Source organism: Diadema antillarum, unplaced genomic scaffold (assembly GCF_040938485.1).
Source record: "Diadema antillarum isolate AM-2024a unplaced genomic scaffold, OU_Dant_1.0 seq00000243_RagTag, whole genome shotgun sequence".
NCBI classification, from domain to species: domain Eukaryota; kingdom Metazoa; phylum Echinodermata; class Echinoidea; order Diadematoida; family Diadematidae; genus Diadema; species Diadema antillarum.
The window spans coordinates 1,370,882-1,392,774 of NW_027271287.1; the positions used below are offsets into that span (position 1 = coordinate 1,370,882).

Genomic DNA, 21,893 nt, shown 5'->3' on the forward strand with positions numbered 1-21,893 from the left:
TTCATTTTCTTCTTATCTTTAAGTTCATTTGTTCCCTAATCTTTTCTTCTTGTTTCTTTTTCATTCCCTAAGAGTTTTGGCGAATTCTACGTAGTCTTGCTGGTTGTTCATTGCTTCAGCCAACCTATAGCTTTGTCTGTAGTCAAGATATTCACGTACTCTCCTTGGGTTGCCGCCATAGTCGTATGTGAATGAATGTTATGTGTATGAAAATGGAGTAATACGAGCTGATGCTTCGATGATGGTTTGCCGGAGGTTTGAGAAATTTCAAAGTAAGAGAAATTAGTCCCATTTCAAGGGACAGAAAGTTTGCATTATTCGTTGCGTTGTTTTGTATATCATGGTATGGGGTGACAAGACCTTTTATGTCAAAATTTGATGAAAATCACCTGTTTAGATTAATTGCCAGATAATCATTCAAGTGATGTCCTGTCCAAACCCAAACTATCTTATCCCCAAAATGAAGCTATCATGGCATGTCAAAGGAAAAGCAATCTCATTTGTTACAGTGCTTTGGTTGCCATGTTTTTCCTCTCTCATATTCGAGATACAAGGTCTTGTCGCCTAAACAGCGACGCACGTCGTATACATAGCCATGAAGCATCAGGGTTTTATTACGTTTTACCACAATGTAGACTAGTATTCATTTGTCATGTATTTTAGGACATGGAGCATAAAATGTAATGCTTTGCGTCTTTTTTTTTTGTGACAGATGTACTGTGTTGGAACCTTTGTCTGTTTCGGTGTTCCAATTACAAAATCATGCGATTGTCGCATTTTGTAGGTTAGATACAAGTCAATGCTGGCGTGCAGACCTTACATGAGCGATGGCGAGGGAGTTTCGGCTTTTACAGCGGGTCGCGTTGTAGATCCTCTTTCACCAACATGTACGAATTTCGTTCGACATGCTGGTAAAGACATTAAAGAATTCATATACATTTTCGGATTTTCAAGATTCCGCAAGATATGAAAAGTAGAATAGTACAGATGTACTAACTGTCTGTTTTCATGCGTTAGTATCAATATGCTTTTGCGACGCACTTGAGTTAATTTAAAGTGACCAAATAATGACTTTCGAGCTTTGTAAATATAGTACGTTGCCCCGTATAGATATAAATAACATTATTATCTGAACCGTTCGTCACAGTCATGGGAACCTAAAACTTAGTTATGTTCACGTTGACCATTAAATTTGAAACCACGCTACATATTCAAACAATTAGGATCACTTGTGACGTGTAAACGTCGGGAGAGAATTACAGGACATTTATATACATATACCAACTGAACATAGCATGCAATCTTACCTGATTACTTTGTACACAGATGGTCCAGATTTAGCAAGTTTTGCGTCTTAAAGTGATAAGTATTTCTTCAGGATTCGAACACCGTAATCGTTTACGGGATGACAACATCGATAGCTCGTCCTCTGGTCCACTCGCCGCTCATGTTTCCGTCACACAATGACCGTTTCAATTTGGATCTACCGCTTTTTATACCGTTTGGAATTACAGGTGACGACAACATTGCCAAGAATGAATTCCCCCGTAACAGTTTTTGGATTCAATACCGAGAAGTGGTGTGACTATAACAGGAGGGTCATTTGTCCCTCGGCGGGCAGTTAGTGGTCTTCATGTCGATGACCGAGTCGAAATGGTACTGGTCCACTTTCTCACACTGCGCCGTTGGAAGAGCTGACCGTGCGCAGTGGGAGGCGGCCGTGTGCAGCCGGATGTCAAAGCGTACGTGAGTGTCCGCAACCTGCACTCAGGAGCTGGAAGTAAATTAATACGCGTAGAATATACTCGAGTGTGGCCTGGGTATAGTTTGGGATGGTCGTTTTGAAAAGACTATCATCTCTCACGGTTAGGCCTCGTTCGATTAATCTGTGAATGGACTCGAAGGACGAACATAACACACTTATGAGAGGGAGAGAGAGAGAAAAGAGGTTCAATAAAAGGAATTCGATCGAAATCAGTTTGGGCGCGTCTTGATTTTGCGGGCGTCTTGCAAAGCTGGGTGACGAGAGTTTACGCAAGTCTGCATACTTAAGTGTATTGTAGAGCAACGTTACAATTTTGTTGATGACATGTTGTTTTAATATCCCATTGAATTTGTACATTGATGTGTTCTTTGCGTACATCACACCTGTAAAGAAACAGTAACATTTTCTTGTTAATGATTAACATCATGTTGCTATTTGTTTCTCTGTTTATGTGAGATTGTGTGCGTGAAGTTCGCATTCAGGGTGTGGCAAGAACTCATTATATCCGTTCTTCACCCAGTTTAGGTGAGAAAGGAAGAGTTGTGAGTCTTAATCATCAACCAATATCACACTCTCATTGCTGCTGAAGATTTTTCTTTTTCATATTCCTCCTCCTCTTGCTTCACGTCATTTTTTCCTTATTTCCCCTTATTCTTCCTTGAAAAAGGTAAAGTTAAATCACAACAGCGGTGTGTCAGAATACCACAAACAGATGGCTCACATGTGTATATGCAGTAGTATGACCTTAAGATAAATGTCAAGGCCTGATGAAATAGTTTCATCAACGCTGAAATCTTCAGGATTGAAGAAGGCAGAATATACAGAAGAAGGAAGGAAATAAAGTCTACTCAATCAGCAGCTATCGATGGATTTTATTAAACAAATTCAACCAGTGCTTGAAAGGATTGTACAAGGAATTGTAAGGCCTATAATACAGGGTAATGAATGTGGATTCCGTTTCATCAGAACATTTTCTATGTCAAGATATTCTGTGCTTGGACATTCCCTTCTAAGTAAAAACAAGAAGTGACGTGTGTAAATTGACACGTGACAGGCAGCTGCCAATCTAAAACGGTACAAATCATGTCTATAAATTAGACGCCCGAGAGGAGTGAAAAACCAAGAGACATGAATAGGCCACGCTGTACTCATTTTCATGGAGGAAGGAAAAGGGTACTATGTTGTTCATTGCGTTTTTTTGTCTTCACACGACAGAAGCTGGAGGCCATGCAAGCCCCGTCGGCAGCCAGCGGAGATCCGTGTTCAATGGACCAGCGCCTTTTGGATTTTGGATCAATAGCTCATCATCGGGTCTTTATTCGCAAGGAGCTTCTCCATACGTCTTTCTGGTAGGACCCTTCACCATTGTACCCATTGTGTCTGGTCATGTAATCCCCTTCCGAACAAATCGCCTTACAACTCTTACCCCTCTGTGAAGGGATAATCATCAGGGCAAGAAAGCCACGTCCGTATAAAGTGCATTGTGTCGTCACTTTGTAAGGCGTTGCCAGGAATGGTGCACCAACTTACTTCTGTGTCTGTCCGCCCTTGAGGTGATTTTTTTGTTTTATTTGCAAGGTTTTACATCCTCGGGTCCTCTTCATAATAATTTTCCTATAACACACACAACACAACCATACAGAAGACACATGAAATATGCAACATTTATGTCATCATGTCATCATGTTACCGTTATAAAGTATGATGGTGATTCTTCCTCTTCCTGCTAGCTATCTCCAGTCTTGAATGTGATGTTTTCAAATTCGAAATTTCGACAACTTTTTGAGGCAGTTTCAGTGACGTGTCACAGACACAGAAACGCAGACACAGACAAAAAAACAAACCACACAAACAAACACAAACACACACACACACAATACTCTCATACACAGTAGTTATGTCTGTCACGCGGGTCCGAATTTGTAAACGTTGTAGTACGGATTACATAATAGGAAAGGGATAAAGTATGGGTAGTACTTTCACCTTGCTATAGTTTTTTCACTGAAGACAATCTAAAAAGACATTTTCGCCCACTCTGGCATTTTATTTTATTTCCCTGTTCAGATAATAGAAAGGCCAAGAAAACGTTTATGAACCTCATTCCCTAAAAATCTCCCCATATTTAAAAGACTACAGGATAATGCTTTATGTACAATTTGTAGTTGTTAATACAAATCTATTCGCCCTCACCATACCTTTTAAATTTGTTGAACTGCACACACACACACACACACACACACACGGCAATCCATACAGACGTGAACACTAACAGACTATCAGCGGACTTCATGTTTCGTTCCATTTCGTCGGTAGATGGTATGATTGCAAAGAAAAGAAATGATGACATACATTTGAGGAAAGGCATGGAAGCGATGATTACAGTAAATCTATCAGTTTCCAATTTGCTGTCCATTGTCATCCGTTATCGTGAGGGAAACCGACCTTTCATTCTCGAATTTTAGCTCCTCTTCTATTTCAGCCCTCAGCAATATTTTTTTTCCAATCTTATATTTAGACAATCCGTCGTGTGGTAACTCACGGATCATCTCCTGTGTCTGTACGAAATGCTTACGATTTATCATCATATACTTTCTTCACAGCTTGTACTCTTAAAAAAAAAAAGAAATAGGCTCGAAGGATGATTCCATGTCGTGTTGAATGTGTTTTCTGAAAAGCCGTTATCATTATCATCGCACGTACGTATTCATCTACAGAGGGCGCTTAACTCATTATGTCTCTGTCAATATTGGGTTTGCCAATTTCCCTCACAGATGACTCTTCATTCTTGTAGATACTAGTATCCCCAACGCAGTTTAATGAATGACCCATTACAATAGCATACTTGCGCACTGGTTACACCGCATATCGTGATTTAGAGCTTCCCGCAAATCCCTTTCAGCTGAAAAATCAATGATGATTTCTCTTTATCGTTCCTATACCAAATAATATTACTGCCAGATATTCTAAATTCAAGTAATGGCTGAGAAATTCAATCTTTATCTCATGTACAGAGACCTTTATTTAACTCTGGCTATATACACATGGGGGAATCAATTAAGGGTCATTACACAAAGCAAATAGGACAGACGAACACTCTAAAAGCAAAACCCTTCAGAAAATATATTTTGATTTCTTATTTGATCATGTAGAAATGGCTCATGTATTATGAGGTATGTATCTTATAGTTTTCACAAAATAGTTATCGCTGGCGATACTGAAACGTTGATTTAACTGTCTTTATACGCATTCAGGTAAATGCTTTTGATCTATAGTGTATGGACGGAAATCAAATAAGGCTCTTTTTACATATATATATATATATATATATATATATATATATATATATAATATACACTGTATGATGGTCATATATACATATATGTATACATTGTATTTCATTCCATACACAATTACTTTTTCAGTAATCGTGTTTTATATATTTATATTCATTTCTAATAAACATATATATATATATATATATATATATATGTCATATCATTTATACAGTGAATGGGGAGCATGGTGAAGAGAAGTTTGAAGGGGAATGACGGATTTTATGTTGATAACTGATTTCGTTTATTAGAAATGAATTTTGTATCATGAGCAGATGAGCTATGTGGATCTTTTTTAAGACGAGCGATTATTTCAACTTTTCATTTGCATGTTTTATACACATCAAGTAAATGTTCATGATTTTTGCGGCTATTAAATTTTGTATGACATCAAATAAAGATGACTAAAAAATTGCATATGTGTGTATGTGTGTGTGTGTGTGTTATTGTTGTTGTTGTTGTTTATATGCAAGACAAATGTTTTCACTTCTGGCACTTAAAAACAAAATGCAACGAAATTGATATATGTTATGAACCCCACATTGTTTGTTGAAATGAACGCATATTTTTCCTCTGCATTCCTTTAAACATTTTAGAAAAATGCCGAAAAGGATGGACATCGCTTCCAGTGAACCCGTTGATAATCTGTACCTGTTGAATACAATGCTTATTTCGTGTTGTTCAAGGTACTGCATACATACACACTCAAAAAAAAAAAATGTGGAGACGCTTGGAAGTTTTTGTTGACATTTTATATAACAAGTTTATTTCACATTATTCCGTTGAATCATAAAATAATATTGTATCTTGCTGCTATTACATCGTCTTTTGGCAGGGAAACAATCTTCTCGTTGATGGCGTGTGGTAGCCGTGAAATCTGAAATTTTCTGAAAGTAAACACTGTTATCAAAGCTTGCGACCTCTTTACTCCCGAGTTCTTTCGTTTTGTTTTCACTGCATGTTTAATAAACTGCATTATAAGCCAATGAATTGCAATAACGCAAGTACGTCTTCTTGTTTACAGTGAATGATTCCTAGAGATCTGCTGAACACTCAGATCTCTCTCTCTCTCTCTCTCTCTCTCTCTCTCTGTCTTAGTTACATGAATAATTAATTTTGATCGATGCTATATTTCACAATGCTTTGAAAAGATTTCTTCTGCAGTCGTAGGCCTGTACAGGGCATGTGAGAGAGACAAAACAGAGACAAAGAAGAGAGAAAATACTACACAAGAAATAGATTAAAAAGGATGTGCAGATCACTGTTTGAATAAGGAGAAAACAAAAGATACGAATTTCGAGACGCCCTATGTGAAGTGCTGGTTTCCAAAATATCTGTTACATGACTCTCATTTTCATCCAGAGATAAGTAGTAATCATTAAAAAAAAATATGTATACAGTTGTATATCATTGCGATGGTTTAGTTGATGGAGATCCATCATCTCTGTCACACTGTCAATTCATACAAGAACGCTATTTCCAGTCAACAAAATGATGGAGGTAAGTCTATACGTTGATGTTGTCCTGTAACATACGCGGCTGTTGGGGTTGGTTAAACCCCGGTCGGTTAAATCCCGGTCGGTTGACTCCCGGTCGGTTAAATCCCGGTTGGTTAAAGCCTGGTTGATTCCCGCCGCCCTGGGGAGGTGGAACGACCCTTCCTGCAGGCACCTCACACACAAATGCTCTCAACTGCGTGACGTCGGTCAGGACCCACTGGGGCCCAATAGGTGGTTGACCAGCTTGACGGACCATGACGGGTGCGCGTCCTGGGGGTGGTGAGAAGGGCGCCCTCGGATTGACTGGCCAGGAGCCCCTTCCTGGCTGACCACCACCACCAACGCGCCCTCCGCCGAAAGCGTTGAATCCCCTGGGGAAGGCTGGGGTACCATCCTGCCAGAAGCGGGGGTTCTGGGTGTTCCATCCCAGCCAGACCTCGTTCTCCATTTGGTTATCCTGCGAGAAGCTGGCTACCAGTGTGTAAATCTCCATGTTTTCTTGCGGCGAAGCGACGGAGGCGAGTGATCCCATGACTGCGGGCCCGTTGCCACAAGGCGACACCATCTCGCAGAACTCCGTTGCCATGAAGTACGGCACGCGCATGTTGAAATATCTGTATGAAGAGAAGAAAGACGGAGTAAATCACTCGGAACAAACACCCACGAGTTACACAGGTCACGAGTTCGACACCCACGAGTTACACAGGTGACGAGCTGGACATTGAAAAAAAAGGACCATGTGCCTTACACCCACGAATTACACAGCTCAATAGCTAGACGCTAAGTAAAACAGGTCCTCTGGATAGACACTAAGCAACGGGCCCACATACACAAGAGCTGGACACTCAGCAATCACTAAAGCCCACAAGCTCGACACTACGCAAATGAGGCCCGCGAGCGTGACATTAGGCAAAAAGGTCCCCGAAATCGACACTGCGTAAATCAAGCCAATGATGCAATACCGGGCTAGTGGGCTTTTTTTGTGTAGTGTCGAACTCGTGGGCCTTATTTGCCGATGGTATCTTGCTCGTGGTTCGTACAGCTCGTTTTACTTGATGCCAGGCTGGTGGGCGTCCTTCACGTAAATAGTGTCAAGCCAATGGGCTGAAAGACTTGTGGATAGTACGACTCGTGGGCTGGATAACTCGGGAGCTGTATGACTCGTGGGTTGTATGACTCGGGAACTGTATGACTCGTGGGTGTCGAACTCGTGACATGCACCAACAATTGAAGTGAGAAGGGTAAAATTTTGTCATTTGAATTGAGAATTGAAAGGGAAGTTATGTCCACTATTTTCAACGAAGACTCTGCAAAAACAAGACTCTGAATTACTCGATATGCGACGCAAAGATAGATACATTACAACTTTTCAAAAACATCGCCAGCAAATATTTCGGATTGCTTTAACGAAGCAAAAGGATCATTTTTTTTTTCTTTGTCCTGCAGCAGTTTTCGCACATACAAATCATCATTGCGAGTGAAGGTATCATCACATTGATAATGACAACAAACAATATTAATAGATATAAGACTTCAGGTTATTTGGCAGCTGATGGTTGTTACAGAAGGAGGAAGGAGCAGAAATGTATGAAATTAGAAAATTTGTTACAGGCCGTGTTTATTCGCTGACTGAAGAGGAAGTGCCACTGTAGAAGAAACGGTTTTTGTTCAATGGGCATGTTTTCGCGTTGCTAGCAAAATCTCTGACATTCACGATTGTCTCGTTCACGTCGGTTTCGTTAAAGCTCTCATGAAAATATCGTGCAGACTTCGATAAACATGCATACAGTGTTGCTTACCTCAGCACTCAACTCTTGGATAAGGCCCGGATTCAAGACTAGACATGGTACTTTATTAGTAGATGAGTAAGTGGATGAGAATATGCATGTTATTATGGTTGTATTCAATCGCAATTTTTCCTTTCATATTCTCTCACTCTCTTTTCCACTTTCTCATAGATACCTAGCGCTGTCTTATACATGTCATGATCCTGTAAGTTTGAATGCATAGATTATTCCTTTGAATATCATCGTATATTTACATTTGTATTACCCGCATTGTATTCACTATGCTTTTCAAATTTCAAATTAATATTAATGACGATAACAATGCTAATGTGATGATGACTCGTAATTGGTCCCTAAGTTTGCCTAACCATCTCGCCTTCTCCGATCTCGCCTAACGATTATCCTGTCTGTATCTGTCTTTTCCCCTCTAAATCATGAGATACGTCTTTTTAAACTTGTTGTATGTTATTTCTCTTAAGTTTCCATAAAAAAATAAAACGCTGTGTCAAGCAATTAGCAGCAGACGCTCTTGGAACGTTTGACGAAGTTCATCTATTGGAAGAGTGCAACTTAACCTACTGCTACGATCATTATGACGTATACGACTCAAGTTCTCACTATATCCCTGTTGAACAGTCTTCATGAATTTGCATGAGCTTGTTATACCCCATCCCCATCCCGCGCCGCTCCCAGATACGGAAAGCATGATATTATTTGCCTTGTGTAATCAGAATGTGTTTTCTACAGTCTTCAAGCACTGTCATAGCGATCAAATGGTATGGGCTTTATCTAGTTCTTTCCATTCATTTTGATGTCACCCTGTTCTCTTTCTCTTTTTGTCTGTGTATCTCTACTCTGAGAATTTGCAGATAACTCGTTCACAAAATCCAGAAATATACATTCAAGAAATAAAAAACAAAAGAGAGAGAGGATTAAGGCATTAAAATCTTTTATTGTAGCAAATTTTGGACAGTATTGTGATATTTACACTCAACACTTTTTGTCGATTTCGTCGGTCTTTGATCTCGTTAGATAATTATAAAAAAATAGATGTCAATTGTCCATGTAGATTTAACGACACTGTTCTTGCTGCTAGAAAAACACTTAGAGAACATTATCATTCAAGCAGGTCGACAACAAGGGAATCTTAATGCTCTCTGAGCATAACATGATTTCATTACACAAAATGCTCAACATTCTTTTTTTGTTTTTAGAGTCGAATTCAGTCCAAGGTCGTCATTGATTTAAGGCTCTTCAGAGGAATCTGATTTGAATGTGCAAGGATGTTTGTCCCCGTCTTCATTTCCTTGGAAAAGTCCAACTTTAAGTTCCTTCCCTTCCCCTCAAAAGAGTTACCACGAGGCATTTCAGGGATGATTGTTCTTTTGCACGTCTATTCTGAAGATACCGATTACTGATAGAGACGCGGTTGCTGTGGAGGGAGGCTCGGGTTGCCGGTGGGCGGGATGGATGGTTGTGTCGGTCCGAGAAGCACTTTACCAATTGGAACCTTGCACACGAAGGCGTGAGAAGAGCCCACGACCTCAGACGTATCCCAGAGGGGTCCCATACCTCCCGGGATTACCCCGCCTCCGGGGACGCGCCGGGGCGGAATCATATCCATCTCCCGCCTCATGACGGGAGCAATACCAGGTGGAGCAGTGTGCGGGAGTTGGGGATTAATCGGCCACCGGCCACTAGCGAATGCGGAGAAGCCGTGGGGGAAAGCAGGAGTACCGTCCTCCCACATAAGGGGGTTCATGCTGTTCCATCCAAGCCAAACTTCCGTCTCCATCACATTGTCTTGATTGAAACTGGCCACCAAATCGTAGATTTCTCTGTTTTCTGCAGCAGAGCTGACCGACGCGAGCGCGCCCATCACAGCCTCGCCGTTTCCGCATGGTGTCACCATCTCACAAAACTCGCTCGCCCAGTTGTACGGAAGTCGAAAGTTGAAGTACCTGGGCGGATAGAGTGAGATCATAAAGAAACAATGAATATTTATGAGGGGGAAAAGCTTTCCTATTTGTATAAAACGGGAAAATATTTCGCACAATTACTAGTCCAATAACGAGGTCATCACAATGGTCAAATCAAGTGCATATGCCTCACAAAAATTATAATTGATTTTGTATTTGACATTTGATGTTTAATTTTTATATTCTCTGTATGACATCATTCCTTATCTTTTATAACAATATCATCTACCATTACCTGTATTGTACTACACACCATGGCTATAATTGTCTAATGCAGTTTTCTTACAAGCATTATCAGCATTCTCTGGACAGTGTTTTCGATCGAAATATTTTTTTAGTATGGTACCGTGCTCGCATTTTATGCGAAATGACACTTTCTTTCTCAAAAAGTTCCTCCACAAAGTTTGCATCAGCTCACTCAGTGCTTAATGAGAGGCGATAACCAAAATAACGTTATAACGCATCGCGTTGTTAGCGATAACGCTAAAACAAAAGAAGGAAACACATAAAACTTCTTGGAAGTTCTGCTAGGGTTACTTGTGTTCAGGGAGGTGGAAGAGAACTTCCACCTCCCTGTTGTGTTAAATTAGAATGTCCCGAAGGAGAATGATACCCATATATATATATATATATATATATATATATATGCATGTATATATACATACATGTATATATACATATATATATGCATATATATATATATATATACATACATACATGTATATATACATATATATATATATATATATATATGAATTTATATATGGATTGAGTTAACGCAGTAATAAATTTGTAAAACACATCCAGTGAAAGTTTGAGGAAAGTCGAATAATTCGTTCAAAAGTTTTTACAAGTCAGTGACGTTACTACGTTACTACTGGTGAGGAGAATACTACATTTCGTGACGTCACGCAAGGACAACAATATAAAGAAAATGCAAAAATAATTCCACACATTTTCATTTTTCTAGCATAGTGCAGGAGCACTGCAATGAACTTCTTCAGAAAATAGGGGAAATTATATTACAATTAACATAATTATGTCAGTATTAAGGAGGGAATGTGTATGCAACTTATACACGTCACTTTTCATTAAAAAAAAATGTTGCATTGTCCCATTTTGTTCAAACATAAGTGATATGTTCTACTAATATTGCAGCAGTTACTCAATTCATATATTATATAAATTTTAGGTTTCATTCCCATTCAAGAAAATGAGACATTAGCAATTATATAAAGAGGTAAGGCTGTACATTCATTTCTCGTAAACGGCATGTGCTGCAGTATTGTCTTGACAGGCGCTTGCATTACGACATTTCTGCTTCAATTTTTCCATTTTATTTGTTTGTTATTGCTTTTTTTTTTCTTGGAGGAACAATCCGTACATTACAGGAATGTCATAAAGTAAAGAAAGGTTTGCACAAAAAGTGCTTAGAGCAAACGGACTTCTGGTTGTCCAAATGAGTTGCAAACGCCTTGACTGGCAGTGGCAGCGCAGTGTGTTGAACCCAAAGATATTTTCAATTCAATTTAAGTTCACTAGTTTATCTATTTCCATTAAGAATAGTATTATATGAGTTATTATAACTCTGGTTGAACCACATTTCCCTATCCTTGCCAGGTGCTGATAGGACATGCAGTTTTAGTATTGGTGGTTTAGTCGGTGTTTTAGTCGGTAATTTAACATATAAGATGAAGAATAAAGGTTATACATGTTAATTCAGAACAAGATTTGGACATTTTGTCGACATTCATGAATCAATTCCACCCTTACGAAAACAACCACCACAACAGTCTCAATCTACTTATTCTTGAGCATAATAAGTTGGTCGAAAACATGTTACGTACTTTTCTGTAAAGAAACATGCAGTCACTTGAACGACAACAAACATGTGACTCTTATTTCCACATACCAATCTGCAAAACAGTTTGTCTTGAAACAAACCACCATCTGCATTTCTTTGTTGAAATATTCTTGTTAGTGTAAAAAAGAGCAGAGCCTCGGGGTTGGAGATAAAATCAAAAGGGATTTGGTTAGGGTTAATGCGTGGGAAACATGCAAAGCAATACCCACACTGGCATTGTATCACACACTTAAGACAAATACACACAGGACAATGACAAATAAACGCACTGGATTTATTTCAATATTTGAAGAAAAAAAAAGATCATTATACGGTAGTTCAATACGATACTACATAACTGCCGGTAATGGAGATTTCCACGTGAATATTATTGTTAAATCATCATTCCATATCAAACGATACAAGATACACATTGTCATGTATAAATTAGACATGATTTACGATTTCCTTGTAATTACCGAACATCATTTGCAAGATTTCACCCGCTGTCAGGAATCTGGGAATGTCTGCAGAATGGACAGTTTACTATTTTAGTTATTTCAATGAGTTTATTTCAAGTTATATGCCCAAACCACTGTGGATTTAAACAACAATCAGAAAGGCATAAAGAAGACTGAACAATACCAAAATGAGTTTGTTTTCTTTGTTTATTGTTTGCTCAGGTTGATCATGCATAATGATTAATTTCACCCCCCCCCCGTACCGCAGCTCATAATAATCAATTTTTCGACGTTCCATCAGTTTTGCATTGACTCTGTTTTCGTGCTACAGAATAGACAATTAATATCGATGATTACAATAGTATTAAAAAAGACAAATAAGAACAAGATATGAAATAAGAAGTGTTTGTGATATTAGTCTAGACAATTATTTTCTGTTCCGGGACAAAATTAGGTACATTAAAGTTAGTGCACACTTTTCACGAACAAGACGTCATTCGAACTCTAATCGTGCTGTCCAGATTCACCGGGAGGACGCCCTCATTGTTTGTGTCCGCCATCTCGGTTATCATTTATGAGTATAATTATGATAAGTATGTGCGATACAGTAATGGCTGGAGTGCAAGGTGCGGTGTGAGACAAACAATGCTAAACTTCAACACTCAATCGCTGCTTACCATCATGAGTTTTCTAGTCGTCCACGCTTTCAACTCAGTGTCTTTCGAAAACATCACTACTGTCACTTTCAGAAGTCACATTAGTTGCAAGATGAATGGATGAAATTAAAACAAAAATGATAATCAAGGTTTTGTCATCGGATGGAAGTAAGTGTAAAGCCAGTGGTTGAATGAGTAGGTACTTAATTGAGCAGTGCTGAGTGTTTGCAGGTTTATGTGGCGATGAAAACAGAACTTATCAAACTCACAAGAAATCGCTTTCGAAATAAAGCCAGGAATGATTTTTTTTTTTTTGTATGTAAATGTGAGTGTGAAGGTATATATATAAAGAAGTGATGCATAATCATTTTGTGTGTGCATGTTTAACGAGTGTAATCTAAAAGGTCAATTTCTATGACCTTGGATCATTTTTTTTCTGTTCCCTGCTTTTATAAGAATAAGTGGTACAATTTTAGCCCAGAATTTTTGTCTTGTTGTTTACACTACGCAAATTCTTCATGGATGCGTTTCACCCAAGAACGCTTCAGTTTATTCAGTTAGGCCTATATACTCGATAGAATATCAGCTTTGCCTTTCTTTAAATGAAATAGTAAACATTCCCTCTTTTAGATTGATGGTATTTATTTTGCTACATAATAGTTATGTTCAGACGGTGAACCTCAATCTCGAGGATGAGTTAACTTAAAGGATAAACTCTATGGGGCGCCAAGTGTCGCACGGTCGATTTCGTTACGAAATCGACCGTGCGACACTTGGCGCCCCATAGAGCTTATCCTCAAAGTTAAGAATCACCTTCTTAACGTAACTATCATGATACTCAGGCTTGACTCATATTAAAAAGCTGGAAGCATGGCATGAGCAGAACATGAGAACATCGATCTGGAAAGTATAGGTAGAATTAACTTTTGGTTTAAAGAGTTACAAATTACGATATTTATAAGTTAGCTGCGGTATTTTCATGGTTGTTTTTAGAAAGGAATAGAATGCTTATTCGCGAATAAAAGTCGAAAATTAAAAGAGCAAGCAGCAACATGGCAATGAGTTATCTTCTTACATAGCTGTATCAGGTATCCGCTTCAAATAAAACTGATCTTAATGTTAGAATGTTAGGATTTAGGAAGAGGCAGCATTTTGAGTGTTGAGTCGCACTGTATAGACATACACGTAGTTTATTAAAGGTATTAAACTTGGAATCGGTTATCAAGTGGTGCAGAGATTAGGGCGTGGCCGTAGGGTAGGGCGTGACCATCCGTCTCAGAAGGAGGGGAGAGGGGATGTGATTGGTGCACGTTCTGTGCTCGGGACTGAAAAGGTAAGGTGGGATGGGTTTACCAAACGTGCAGTGATACAAAGGATAGTTTTAGCGGGCTATGGCAAGGACGGGTATGAAAGTTATGAGGAAAGGGGTCAAAAAGAGGTTAAACATCACGTGCATAAGCTGTGCTGATTCAAAAGGGAGAGGTTAAACGATCGAGGAAATGGGGATTTTTATGTAAAGCGTTGTGAGTCATCTAAAATTCATCTAACTGTAAACACGTTTACAGAACTCTCGAATGAAGAGCGAGTTTTTGATCGACACATGGGTATTCAAGGTAAGAAGGAGTGCTTGCTGAACATCTTACCTCGAGGTAATCACGTGATCTTTCGAGAGCTTCACCCATCAGCGAAAACAGGTTTACAGAGCTGCATCCTTCCGGTAGTTCAACTTGGGAGGTTTCCATCTGAATACCTCTTCCCTCTTCTCTCCTTCTAAGTCGATGGGGGCGCCAGTGGCATTTTTTTTTGTTACAAATTTTGGGTAGACTGGGTTGTCTAATCGTTACAGTTCAATTTTGATGGATTTCTTTGGAGTAATAGCGACCACTCAAACTTGGTTCGCCTTCATTTAGATTAAACGTTCATTTTCGTGTAGCATTTACACGTCAAATTTTCAAAATATACAATTGACTCATAAACTGTCTTTATTCTTTTTTCAAGTAACAAAAGGGATGTTGTCGAGTGCAACGTTGACTGTTAAATTCATGAAAACACGACGTTTCAATTTCCTTTTGATAGTAATCCATTGTCAATATTTCGTCCAAGTAGCAACCATTACTTCTATTATCTACTTATTCTGTTTCTACCACTACCTGACTTCTATCACTACTGCTACTTCTACTGCTACCTCTGCTACTACTACTGCTACATGTGCGACAACATTAGTCTCTGATGGTACTGATACAACAAACAACATCTACACAAAATAGCCAACAACAACAGCTGTAGATTATGATCAGTTTAATCAAAAAGTTGATGTGTCAATTCTGTTTGTGAATTCTGCAGATCTTTTTTCTTCTATTCCATTCCAATCTGCCAGCAAATAGCTCAATATCTGCTCTAAATCACTGCCAAGTAACGTTATATCAACCGGTCTTTCTACTTTATTTTCATGTTTAATCACTGTCGGGCAACACAAAGTCTTTAACGTCATGTCGACAAAAACGGGGAATATCATTCATAGTAAGCATTTATTTCTGTTGTTCTTTTCGGTATTTGCAAAGGTAATAAACCAACGGAAATTAACCGGGAGCATCCGTAGGTTTAGTCGTTTGCAGGATGCCTACAAGTGCTAGTTATTTCTAATGAGTGGTATCACCATCTGTGTCACATAGTATCTCGTAGGTAAAAGGCAATGGTAGCTTGGAATCTGTTTCATACAAAGGTTAGAGTATTATGTAATCTCTTCGAAAGCGTCTGAACGCTGAGATTCCCACGAACCGGATGCTTTTAACATTAATTTGCATTGGATATCATCTTTCGAAGGGGCAATTCCCTGGGACTGCAGCACAATGTAGCATACAACACTTAGATTTACAACCTATCAAGCCGGGTCCTTCTTTTCAAGCTTATTTGATGGATTTTTCGATGACCAGTAATAAGACCAGGACCATCTATACACATACATTAGTAAAGAAATCAGGTGAAAAGAGTCTAGGAAACAAAGTTTCGAGTCTCACTCGGCATGGATTGTTCTTTCAAGGAAACGCGGCACAAAGAGTTACTTGGCTATTGGTACTTTGCACACAAATGCCTGCAAACGGCCCCTCGGGTTGACGGGGTACCATACTGGTCCATTTCTTGCTGGTATCCACGTGTTGTTCGGCCCCTGGCGACCCGGTGTCATTTCCTTTTGGCGGCGCATGACTGGAACAAGGCGTGGCGGCTGTGCGAATGGGTTCTGTGTGTTAATCGGCCAACCATTGGCATTGGGGAGACCACCAGTGACAAAGGCGGAGAACCCGTGTGGGTAGGCTGGTGTTCCGTCCATCCAGTTGTCCGGGTTCTTGCTGTCCCAGCCGAGCCAGATTTCGTTTTCCATCATGTTATCTCGCGAGAAGCTGGCCACGAGGTCGTAGAGGTCTTGGTTTTCCTCCGGAGAGGAGACGGACGCGATAGCCCCCATGATGCCGCTGCCTGTTCCACACGGTGTGGTCATCTCGCACAGCTCGGATGCCATTTCGTAGGACAGCTTGAGGTTGAAGTATCTGAATAGAAATACAAATAAGCGTTTTCAATTCCAATCTTGGTATTTACAGTATATATGAATATCACAGTGTGAATTGAATGCTAAAACCAAGAAAAGAATCAGTCGCTTTAAAGAAATGCTATCAAAATTCAAATAATGGTAAAGTCTATAATATGCACTCAAAGCATAATAATGCCAATGAATCAGATAGATCGCATTTAGTAATGAATCAGATAGATCGCATTTAGTATTGAAGCAGAGAACAATGTTTTGCTCATTTGATAGAGTGTTGAAAACAGCTTGAGATTTAAGATCAACTTCATATTTTGGGGTCTTCCTTGAGAATGATTTCTTTGAAAAAAAACCCCACACAAAATAGGTAATCTTCATTATCAATGAAATTGAAGTGACTGAAATAAAAACGATAACGTATAATTACGTCATAACTACGTTAATCACTAAATATCACAACATATACTTTCAAGGACACAAACACAATAAACACACAGAGGCAAAAAAATACACACACAAAAACGAAATGAAAGAATAAGATTGAACAGAATATAATTGACACGTGAGGAGGGGAAACAGTAACATACAAGTTAAGAAGATAAAACAATAGATGAATCAAAAAATAATTCATGCATGTCGACAGACAAATAGAAGCACAGTTAGTTGCGAGTTGCAAAAAAGTTAGTAAACTCTAACTTTTCACATATATATATAAACATATAAATATATATAAGTTCTTTGCATGAAAACGAAAATGAAAGTAAACCATATCATGAAAACTGAAAATACAATTATAAAATGAATAAAAAGAACAACAGAAACAACGAAAGACAACGAATAATCAACAAAAAACACATGCGACGTAGACAGAAATTTCAAAACAATGCATAAAGGGTACAAATACATGCGAATAAAGTGCAGCTGTTACAGGAATTACTATAAATAGAACAAGGAAAATGTTAACATATCGTTAAATTTTATGAACAACAATTAATATGAAATGAAGATTTAGTCGACAACAAAAATCAGAAAGGAGACAAAACATTACATGCAACATAAAGAAACATTAGCAAACACTTCAGACATACAGTTACATGAAATATTGTAAGTAGAAATAAAAAGGAAGATAAAATCATATGAAATGATATTAACAGATCAAAATGATAAAACTAGCTAACTAAAGATGAATAAGGAAAAATCCTGAACGTTTCACGTGAGCGCGTTTGTTTGACGTATGATAATGGTCAGCCTCAATTAAAGTACACGTATATCCACTTCCCTGCTCCTTCCTAGCCCCCTCCCCACTTGATAAGTGTATGCCTTAGTCATCGGGTGCCCAACAGTGATTCAATTTCCTGTTAATGTATATAAAGGATATGACCTCCAGTCATAACTTCTAAGCCACATCATACATGCGCTATTTATATACACACATATACATTTGCATGATATTGTAAGTAATATAACATTATTGCAAAATACCGGATGCCCAATCTAAAGTTTCCCCATTGTATTATTCTAGTGGAAACATTAAACATCGATTTCATTAATTGTATGTCTATCAAATAGACTGATTTCCTCCTCTTTGTCATCATTTCATTCAGATAACAGTTGAAGTGTTGATAAATTAAAGTTACAAAATCAAATGAAACTCTGATCTCGTGAAGAAATACAATTAGATCTGACAACACAGATTACTGATTTTATAAATTGGTCAATGAACTGCTTTCGAGAGCGTCTTCTGTTTTACGACCTTTAACTTATTCAGTACGACGTGTGACATGTCGACTGAGGACTATACCAAATTTCAAACTGAAAATGCCTACTGGCCTTGTCATTGTTGATGGCAGCTGCACAAGGCTTTAGTTTCGAAAATACAGAAGTTTCTTAAAAAAACAAAACAGGTAATGATTACAAAACTGTATTCAAAATGGGTCCGACCCTCCTTATTTTCGTTAACTTAGATCAATCAGCAGTAGAACTCGAATTGAACTCGGTGAAATTAAAATTGAAAAACAAAAGACAAACAAAAGAAAACAATCGAAAGTAAAAGAAACATTCATACCAAAATGGAATGAAAGTAGCAACCAAAAGAACACATACAGAAGACTTGTTATCAAAGAAACATAAGATACACAAATGAAATCTTTTAAAAAAATCAAAAGTTAATACATTGAATGACGGTAAGTTTATTAAAATGAGGACAATATATACTACAAAAAAAATCCATCGTTTAGTGGGTAAAACATTTGACAAATAATGATATTAGACAAAATATTGTTGTAAGAAGGGTTTAGTTTCTAATTTTAGTAACACTCATTAAAAAAAATCATACCTTTATGCCGCCTGTAAGTTTCTGTTGTCGTGTTGTTGCGAAGGAAGAAGTAGAGTTGACTTGCGTTTGAGTTTGTCGAAAAGCTCCTCGAAAAAACGAAGCTCTGTCTCATCTAAAACGCCTAGTTACTAGGATATCATCCCTGTTTTAACATTGCTCAAACATGAGTCTCAGTTTTGAAAGTCATGCTTTTTACATTCTGTAAATGCTGACAAAGTTTTGTATACTAGTAGTCCTCTTTTTTTAAAATTGGGATGTATAACCTTTATTTTGGTTTCTTAATAATGGTTTGTCCACATTGAAATGTGTTGGTGCATGAAGGTGGTGAACTGAAACACCAAATTATGTCATATGGTTGAAGAAGGAAACTAATGAGTTGTTTAAGGGCAAAGAATGAAATAAAAAGAAAGTCATTTTATTAAATACAATGTTGTGTAAAAAGTAACTGTAAAGAAGTTTTTGAATTCTTTCTGTCCCGACAGTCATTTTACTGGCTTAAATAAAATTATGTGGGAAAATGGCAATGCATTCAAGTGAAAATCTCATTATAATGGTGTGACAATCTGGGCATGACTATTCGTGATCTGTCAGTGTCATGACTAGCTTAAAGAAGCAATTAAAAAAATTGGGAAGAGGACTAAAATGGTAATTGTGACAAGAGCATTTCGAACAGAGGCACCAAAGTAGATGATTTCAGCAGTCGAAGGAGTCGTGACGTCATCCGGTCGTCATCCCCAAAGAGCGAGTCGAGATCCGATCAGCAGCAGGAACCGATTCCATTTCTTCCGATAATATGGCGTCCGATCGCAGTATCGACTTGGCGCCGATAGCAAGTCGATACTGTCGTGAAGTCGATCTGGTATCGATAGCTGGAAACTCTGCTGTGTTGAGCGTCCCCTCCGTGTAGGTACGTCGCACCAAGCGGAGATGGCTACTTGTTAGAGACCTCCTAGATACATTTTCTATCGCCTCCATTGCACACATACATACTCTCTCTCTCTCTTTCTCATTTTGCTTTCATTCTCTTTCCTTTATGTTTTCCACACTTCATACGGGTGGAACTGCCGACTCAATGAGTCAAGTGTTAACTTTGCATAGCCAGAATTCTTTATGCATAATACAAGCATGCGCAAAACGATTGACCCCATCCCCAAGCAAGAGTAACGTTACTATAATTGTTAATGGGTATGACTACACACACAAACGCACCCACATACACACGTACACATGATATTGCAAACCTTCGTTCTGCGTGTTTTTACTTGCAGCCTTCCTCGAATGCAATTAAAAAAAAAGAATAAAGTGTCTTTTCCAATCTGGTTGACACTACAGGCTCGTTTGACAAAGTTTTGGGGAAAGAAAATCAATAACGGGTAGTTTAGTATTAAAATGTGTTTATGTTAACTTTAAACTTCATACCTGTAACATGACTGGCCATCTTGGCTGCGTACGTAGTAGGCTGGACAGTCTTGCGCCGAAGCAAAGGCTACTAAAGTAGCTACGAAAACGAGCACTGCTCCGTTCATGGTGGCGTTCTGGTACGATAACTTACAGCAGAGAACAAGCCCGATGCGATCACAACCACTACAGAACTAGAATGAAACGCTTCACAACTCTGTTCCCCATCTCGCTCAGTGCAACCCTTCCCGAAGAAGCGTTCACCAGAGTGGGCGGGTCCATGGAGGTTGCGTGCGCAACATGGGTGTGTCCCCAGCGCTTGAAGGGAAAAAGTGGGCTGGAACTTGTCGGCCAATCAGGAAAGTTGGGCGATTGACGCACATCCAGGCCCGCCTGGGGCTCCGCAAGGAAAGCCTGAGTCAGGGGCTTTGGGGTGAGCTTGTAATAACCCTTAATGAAAACGACTTCCTGGTTCAGGGGGAGACTTGCAGTAAGGGAGTGTGTTACTATGGTCCAATCTTTGCTAGATCTATATTACGGCATACCGAATTCGGCTGTGATATCATCAGCCGGAATGAAGGGGTCAGGAAAAAAAGAGGGGCTACATGTTGCCTAATTCACTTCGTATGCTAAATGCGTCACACGTCCAAGGTTGCCAAGCAAGTCATACGATTTTAACCCAGGCCGTGTTCATAAATGCTTAAAATAATCTTTAATCGAAAAGGTCATGTTATTAGTTTATGATTACGCGATAGTTTCTCTCTTAATGTGCGTCATGGAATGCCTGAGAGTATACCGATTGTGGTGGGAGGACGACGCCGACAAAATTTACAGACACGTGAACGTTACGTGGGTTTCAAGTGGTCAAAAGTTTTCCACAGAGTTCAGAATTTCTGGTAAAGTCCGTCCGTCCCTGAAAAGTTACTGAACTGCTAAATGACCATAGGGATATACCATGCCTTTGCAAGGAAACAACGGGTTATATTTGCTAAACAACAACAACAACAACAATAACAACAACAACAACAAAACATGGAAAATGACTCAACCAAAGAATCAATGTCTTTGTCCCTTTGTGGAAAGAAAATGTTACAAAAAACCGAAAATGTCTGTCATGGAAAGTCATCACTGGGTCCTGTCTCTCTCTCAAAAAAATCACATCCTTGTGGATAAAAAGATTTTACCAGAGTTATTTTCGGCATGGGCTCAGGAAAAAGAGGATTTGACTGTTCCGCGTGAAAGATTTCAGACGTCAGTGGATCATGCAGTCCCAGCAACTCCGACAAACAGAAATATTTTG

The 21,893-nt window shown here is 38.9% G+C and overlaps 1 protein-coding gene across 1 annotated transcript; it reads right to left on the reverse strand.

The window, feature by feature from the left end:
- Positions 1-1,599: 1,599 nt before the first annotated feature.
- Positions 1,600-20,760, reverse strand: LOC139729493 (41 kDa spicule matrix protein-like). The gene is made up of 3 exons (XM_071640419.1): positions 20,615-20,760; positions 6,610-7,210; positions 1,600-1,761 (listed from the first exon to the last, which is right to left on the reverse strand). The coding sequence occupies exons 1-3, from the start codon at positions 20,719-20,721 to the stop codon at positions 1,600-1,602; spliced, it is 870 nt and encodes a 289-aa protein (XP_071496520.1). The 5' UTR covers positions 20,722-20,760.
- Between the last annotated feature and the right edge of the window lie 1,133 nt (positions 20,761-21,893).